This window comes from Coturnix japonica, chromosome 1 (assembly GCF_001577835.2).
Source record: "Coturnix japonica isolate 7356 chromosome 1, Coturnix japonica 2.1, whole genome shotgun sequence".
Lineage (NCBI taxonomy): Eukaryota > Metazoa > Chordata > Aves > Galliformes > Phasianidae > Coturnix > Coturnix japonica.
In genome coordinates this window covers 450,048-457,876 of record NC_029516.1, presented here as the reverse complement: position 1 = coordinate 457,876, position 7,829 = coordinate 450,048, and the positions used below count along the sequence as shown (strand labels likewise).

At 55.9% G+C, this 7,829-nt stretch overlaps 1 protein-coding gene across 1 annotated transcript in view; it reads right to left on the bottom strand.

Annotated features, from left to right (window-relative positions):
- SHANK3 (SH3 and multiple ankyrin repeat domains 3) overlaps positions 1 to 7,829 on the bottom strand; it is a 259,036-nt gene continuing 251,207 nt past the window's right edge. The window contains exon 26 of the mRNA XM_032446652.1: positions 1 to 633. Coding sequence (XP_032302543.1) covers positions 90 to 633 — 544 coding nt within the window. The 3' untranslated portion in view covers positions 1 to 89. The remainder of the gene's footprint in view (positions 634 to 7,829) is intronic.

Genomic DNA, 7,829 nt, shown 5'->3' with positions numbered 1-7,829 from the left:
GAGAATCAAAATGGGTTTTATTAGTCTGGTAGAAACGTCCCCCCACCCCTGTCAGTGGCTCTGGAAGAGGCCGGCGCTGCCTGACACGGTCAGCTGTCCACCAGCTGCTTGAGCGCCCGCTCAATGTTCATCCGGTGGCCGACCCGTGTCACCCCCAACTCTACAAAGTCCTCCTTGGTGAGGGCGGGCAGATGCGTGCCCTCGATCTCATGGTCCTCAAACTTGTCTCGGTGCTCCACCAAGTTGATGCTTTCCAGCCAGTCCCCAACGTCGTACTTGTTCCACAGGTGGAGGGGTTTCTGCATGAAGGGCCTCGGCGGGTGCAGGGTGTGCAGGGGTGGCCCTGGCGAGGGGGACGGGGATGGGGAGCGGCTCCGGGCGCTCACGCTCCTGACCACAAAGCGCACCTCCTTGGGCTCGTGTGGGATGGAGAGGCTGGAAGATTTGAGGATGGTGGGAGGGGTCAGGCCGTAGGGCCGCACGGTGCTGAGCGGCTCTGTCCGATCCAGAGCCGGCTTCACGGGGCTGGGGGTACGTCGGGTTACGGGATAGCGACTGCCAGGTCGAACCGTGTAGGTGGTCCCGGAGCTCCGCTGGGAAATGGTGCTGAGTTCTCCTAAACTACTGAAAAGTCTGCAGAAAGAGCGGTACAGCGGGAGAGAGGAGAGAGAGCAGAGCGCGGGGTCAGGCCAGGTCCCCAGACACGGAGCACACACACAGCGCGCAGCGACGCGGCTCGGAGCGCTGCGGCCAAGGTCTGCTGCCAGCACCGCCAGGTCGGCTCCGAGCAGCCCAAAGAGGAGCAGAATTCTCTCCGGGAGCTCTGGATCCCGGCTGCGCTCCGCAGCACCCAAAGCCGTCCTGGGAGCAGCCCTGGCCCTGCAGCCCTCTGCGGGTGCACCGGGAAGTTCCGCACTGAGGACCTCGCACCCCTCTGGATGGAAACACCTCCCCTCGCTAACTGAGCACCAGCTACAGCAATGCACAACCGCCTCAGCACATCAGACCCTCTGTGGGACGAGAGGGACTTCCAACACCTCCCCAGGCACCCGCATGTGGGGCAGCAGGGTCTGCCCATCACAGAGTGGGGCTGAGCTCTGCCACGTGCTGCCCGTGGGCCAGGAAAGGGTCTGAGCTGCCTACATCTTGCTCTGCCCCCATGGCCACCATCACCCTGACCTGCAGGGCTGTGTGGGCAGCGTGGCGCAGGGCTGGATCTTCTGCAGCAGCACCGGGGACACGCGGTGTCCCTGGGCACCGGCCAAGGTCTGCTCTGCACCAGCCTGGAGGATGTGACAGGAGACAAATGGTGCTGCACGAACACCTCCCTTCTGCATCACCTGCTTGGCACAGACCTTGCCTGGCGTCAACAAGGATGCTCGGAAAGAGAAAATAAAGGAGCCAAAAAAACAGCAGGAGAGCAACTGTTTGGAGTGCTCCGACCGGACCGAGCCTGTTGGCCTGTGCAGCCTGAGGGTGTCACCCTGTGGGGCCATTGGGGCCCGGGTACTGAGTGGGGCTGTGGGACTTTGTGTGGTCCCTATATGTGCCCCACATCCAGCTCAGCCAGCTCAGCCCCTTCTGCCCTTCACTGCCTCCAGCTGCCCTGATGCCACTCTTTGACCAGGCTGCGCTTTGCCAACACACACCTGATGGATTGAGCTGGCCTTGGCCAGCTGGCAACCCAACCTCCAGCCCAGCCATGGAGGGCAGGAAGGCAACGGGGCACCACGGCACCTCCAGCTCTGCCTTCCCCTCCCAGAATGAACCGATGGAGACAGAAATGCACGCAGCGCCCAAAGCCACCAACGCAGACCCTGCGTAAGAGCCACAATCCGGGAGGCCCATGGGTGCCAATGGAAGATGAGCTCCATAGGAACAGGAAGGGCTGACTGCAGCCCTTGGGCTCAGCCACGCTGCCTCTTGTGCTCCTGTCCTCCCCACCTTGGCACAGAAAGCAGGAGCTACAAAGGAGCGTGACGGTGAGTCACACTTGGGAAGTGCCATCAATATGAAAGAGGAACAACCGAGCGACCTTGGGGACTGCAGTACGAGAAACAGAACACAGAGGGATGGGGACAGCACAGCGCTCTGCTCTGCTCACAGGGCTGCCAAAGGATCTCTGCTTTCAGACAGAGCTCATCACGGGGAGTGATGAAGGAAGAGCAAGTTCTGGGTCTGCTGGCACAGCACGGAGGCACCGGCACAGCAGGAGTGCTGCAAGACCTACATGTGCACTCACATCACTGCAGCAGACACCGCCGCCATCTCTGCTGCAATGTGGAGGGCAGTTTGGGTCCCTCGCATTCAAGAGAGGTAGATGTGAAGAGCGGCGGCTGCAGGCAGTGGCAGCTGCTTGCCAAGAGCTTGATCAGCCTGGCGAAGATGGGATGGAGAGGGGGACTGCTCCCAGGGGTTGGGAAGGAAGAGACTGCAGTGGTAGGAGGGCACAAAGCTGCCATGCAGGAGTGCTCAGCAGGCAGCAGGTGACACCCAGCTGTCACTAACGCACTGCTCAGCGCCCAGCCGGCACTCGGTGCCAAATGCAGCATGAGGACGTGGCTAAGGCCCACCAGGAGCAATGCGATGAGACACCACTGCCCTGCTGCTGAGGGATGCAATTAGTCATGGTCCGAGGGCTCATCTTCCATGGAACTTGCAGAACAAGCCAAAATCTGTGCCCAAATGTGCATTAATCTTGACGCAGGATGGGTGAGGACTGCTGCAGAGAGGATTCCAGAGGACAGCAGCACGCCGTGCTGAGCGCTGAGGGGATGGGCTGACGGTGCTGGGAGGGTCAGGGTGGAGATGGGGACCAAGCTGTGCTCCAAAGAGCGGTCAGCACTGCACAGCTGCCCAGGGCAGGGGGGGAGTCCCCATCCCTGGGGGTGTTGGGTGAGCACAGGGATGGGGCACTGGGGGACGTGGGCAGTGGGATGGGTTCAGGTTGGACTGGGGGTCTCAGAGCTCTTCTCCATCTGAATGATTCTGAGAGCTTCCAGGCGTTGCTGTGCCAGGGAGGACCCAGGAGCTGAGGGTGGGAGTTCAGACGGGGGAGATCTGCCCCACTAAGGCTGCAATTTGTCCTGGGCTTCTTTGAGTTTCAGCTGCCAACAGAAAGGGTTCGGGGGCACGTGGCGGCCCAGCAGAGGATCTGTAAATCCCCACAGACGGGCACCGCGAGGCGCTGCTGTCAGCTGTGCTCTGGTGTCACTGCCGACCCTCCTCAGAGCCGGGTCAGGCTGGTGTGCAGTGAATGCGGTGATGTCAGCGCTGCTGTCACTGCCTGCGAGGGTGCAGAGCTGCAGCACGACGCACTGCAAGGACCCTGCGGCCGTCAGCACAGCTCCTCTGCTGTCCGGTGGCTTCCGGGGTCAGGCGGGCTCAGGAAATAGCTCTGCAGAGCACGTCCTCTTCTGCAAGTTGGTTGGCAGCAGCACCGCCATAGCGCCTGCAGGAGCTCTGCTCTGTGCCATAGGAGAACATTGCTCCCCACTGCCCAGCTCTGTTAGACGGCTCCTCCATGGGGCAGCAGCACAGCGCTTTGCTCTCAGTTCTGCTCAGGGACATGGAAGTGTCTCTGGATGCAGCCTTACACAACTGATGGCTCAGCACTGCCTCCCTTCCCATGCATTACGCACAGCGGCCATATCTGCTCACAGGGCTCCTTCTGGACCAGCACTCCGCGCTGTGGGCTCACGTTGGTCCTGTGATCTGCCAGAGGACTGTGTGCTCACACGGACCTACCAGCACCAAGCTGCATTAAGGCACTGCTCTGCATTAAGGCTGCTCTGCATAGGCCACTGCCCTTGCATAAGGCTATCTGCTCTGCATTGGTCAATTCTTGCTCTCATTATGGCACTGCTCTGCATTAAGGCACTGCTCTGCATTAAGGCGCTGCTCTGCTTAAGGCGCTGCTCTGCATTCAAAGGCTGCTCGTGCATTCAGGCCTACTGCTCTGCATTAAGCACTGCCCTGCATTAAGGCACTGCTCTGCATTAAGGGCACTGTCTCCTGCATTAAAGGCACTGCTCTGCATTATGGCACTGCTCTGCATTAAGGCGCTGCTCTGCATTATGCGCTGCTTCTGCATTATGCGCACTGCTCTCATTCATGGCACTGCTCTGCATTAAGGCGCTGCTCTGCATTAAGGCACTGCTCTGCATTATGGCACTGCTCTGCATTAAGGCACTGCTCTGCATTATGGCACTGCTCTGCATTAAGGCACTGCTCTGCATTAAGGCACTGCTCTGCATTATGGCACTGCTCTGCATTAAGGCGCTGCTCTGCATTAAGGCACTGCTCTGCATTATGGCACTGCTCTGCATTTAAGGCACTGCTCTGCATTTATGGCACTGCTTCTGCATTATAGGCACTGCTCTGCATTATGCGCTGCTCTGCATTAAGGCACTGCTCTGCATAAGGCACTGCTCTGCATTAAGGCACTGCTCTGCATATGGCGCTGCTCTGCATTAAGGCACTGCTCTGCATAAGGCACTGCCTCTCATTTAAGCGCTGCTCTGTACACTTAATGGCACTTGCTCTGCATTAATGGCACTGCTCTGCCATCAAGGCACTGCCTCTGCATTTATGGCACTGCTCTGCATCAAGGCACATGCTTGCATTATGGCACTGGCTTGCATTATGGCACTGCTTGCCATCAAGGCACTGCTTGCATTATGGCTACTGCTCTGCATCAAGGCAACGCTCTGCATTATGGCACTGCTCTGCATTAAGGCACTGCTCTGCATATGGCGCTGCTCTGCATTAAGGTGCTGCTCTGCATTAAGGCCTGCTCTGCATTATGCACTGCTCTGCATTAAGGCACTGTCTGCCATTATGGGCTGCTCTGCATTAAGGCAACTGCTCCATCTCATGGTGCTGCTCGCAATTAAGTCACTGCTCTGCATTAAGGCAACTTTTGCTCTGCATAAGGCACTGCTCTGCATTAAGGCACTGCTCTGCATTTGGCATGGCCTGCATTATGGCACTGCTCTGCATTAAGGCGCTGCTCTGCATTATGGCGCTTGCTGTGCATTTACTGGCACTGGCTCTTGCATTAAAGGCGCTGCTCTGCATTAATGGCGCTGCTTGTGCATTAAGGCACTGCTCTGCATTAAGGCGCTGCTCTGCATTAAGGCGCTGCTCTGCATTATGGCACTGCTCTGCATTATGGCGCTGCTCTTGCATTAAGGCATGCCTGCATTAAGGCGCTGCTCTGCATTAAGGCGCTGCTCTGCATTATGGCACTGCTCTGCATTATGGCACTGCTCTGCATTAAGGCGCTGCTCTGCATTATGGCGCTGCTGTGCATTAAAGGCCACTGCTCTGCTGTATGGCACTGGCTCTGCAGTTAAGGCACTGCTCTGCAATTATGGCACTGCTCTGCATTAAGGCACTGCTCTGCATTAAGGCACTGCGTCTGCATTATGGGCTGGCTCTGCATTAACAGGCACTGCTCTGTCATTAAGGCGCTCTGCATTAAGGCGCTGCTCTGCATTAAATGGACTGCTCTGCAATATTGGCACTGCTCTGCTAAGCACTGCTCTGCATTAATGGCACGCCTCTGCATTAAGGCACTGCCTTCTGCAATTATGGCGCTGCTCTGCATTAAGGTGCTGCTCTGCATTAAGCACTGCTTCTGCATTATGGCACTGCCTCTGCATTAAGGCACTGCTCTGCCATTATGCACTGCTCTGCATAAGGCCACTGCATCTGCATTATGGCGCCTGCTCTGCATAAGGCGCTGCTCTCCATTAAAGGCAGCTGCTCTGCAATTATGCGCTGCTCTGCATTATGGCACCTGCGTCGCACTAAGGCACTGCTCTGCATTATGGCACTGCTCTGCATTAAGGCACTGCTCCTGCATTATGGCGCTGTCTGCAATTAAGGTGCTGCTCTGCATTAAGGCACTGCTCCATCTCATGGTGCTGCTCTGCATTAAGTCACTGCTCTGCATTAAGGCACTGCTCTGCATTAAGGCACTGCTCTGCATTAAGGCACTGCTCTGCATTATGGACTGCTCTGCATTATGGCACTGGCTCTGCATTAAGGCGCTGCTCTGCAATTATGGCGCGCTTGTGGCATTATGGCACTGCTTCTGCATTCAAGGCGCTGCTCTGCATTATGGCGCTGCTGTGCAATTAAAGGCAACTGCTCTGCATTAAGGCGCGCCTCTGCATTAAGGCCCGCTGCTCCTGCATTATGGCACTGCTTCCTGCATTATGGCATGCTGCTGCATTAAGGCATTGCCTGCATTAAAGGCATTTGCTCTGCATTAATGGCACTTGCTCTGCATTAAGGCCAAACCTGCTCTGCATTAAGGCGCTGCTCTGCATAAAGCATTGCCTCTGCATTATGGCACTGCTCTGCATTAAGGCACTGCTCTGCAATTAATAGGCACTGCTCTGCAATTAAGGCACTGCTCTGCATTATGGCAACTGCTTCTGCATAAGGCGCTGCTCTGCATTAATGGCACTGCCTCTGCATTAAGGCACTGGCTCTGCATTAAGGCAACTGCTCTGCTATTAAGGACTTGTCTGCCATATAAAGGCCGACTGCTCTGCAATTATGGGCACTGCTCTGCAAATTAAGGCACTGCTCTGCAATTATGGCACTGCTCTGCATTAAGGCGCTGCTCTGCATTACAGGCGCTGCTCTGCATTATGGCACTGCTCTGCATTAAGGACTGCTCTGCCTATGCGACTTGGCTCTTCATTAAGGCACTGCTCTGCATTAAGGCACTGCTCGCATTATGGCACTGTCTGCATTAAGCAACTGCTCTGCATTATGGCATGCTCTGCATTTAAGGCACTGCTCTGCATTTATGCACGCTCTGCATTAAGGCGCTGCTCTGCATTAAGGCACTGCTCTGCATTAAGGCGCTGCTCTGCATTAAGGCAAGCTGCTCTGAGCATTAAAGGCCACTCTGCTCTGCATTATGGGCACTGCTCTGCATTAAGGCGCTGCTCTGCATTATGGCAACTCGCTCGCAAATTAATGGCAACAGCTCTGCATTATGGCACTGCTCTGCATTAAGGCGCTGCTCTGCATTATGGCACTGCTCTGCATTAAGGCACTGCTCTGCATTAAGGCACTGCTCTGCATTATGGCATAAGCTTTCTGCATTAAGGCACTGCTCTGCATTAAGGCACTGCTCTTGGTCATTTGCACTGGTCTCGCATTATGGGGCATTGGCTCTGCATATGGGCACAGCTCTGCATTTATGCGCTCTCTTGCATTACACGGCGCTGCTTCTGCAATTAGGCGGTTTTTTTATTTTTTCTTTCTGGGCTCGTGCATTAAGGCGGCGAAATCACAACTATATTAAGGCGCTGCTCTGCATTAAGGCGCTGCTCTGCATATGGCAACTGCTCTGCATTAAGCATTGCTCTGCAATTATGGCCCACTCCACCTGATTATGGCACTGCTTCATTATGGCACTGTCTCTGCATTAAGGGCCCCTGCTCGCAGTAACGCACTGCTCTGCATTATGTGCACTCTCTGCTTAAGGCACTGCTCTGCATTAAGGCACGCTCTGCATTCATGTCGGCACTGCTTCTGACATAAGGCGTTGCTTCCTGCATTAGCGCTTTCATTAAGGCGTGCTACTGCATTAAGGCACTGCTCTGCAGTTAAGGCGCTGCTCTGCATTAAGCATGCCTCGCATTTAAGGCGCTGCCCTGCATTAAGGCGCTGCTCTGCATTAAGGCCACTGTCTCTGCCTATAGAGGCACTGGCTCTGCATTATGGGCACTGCTCTGCATTATGGCGCTGTGACTCCTCTCATGGTGGCTGCTCTGTTATTAAGGCGGACTGCTCTCAGGGTC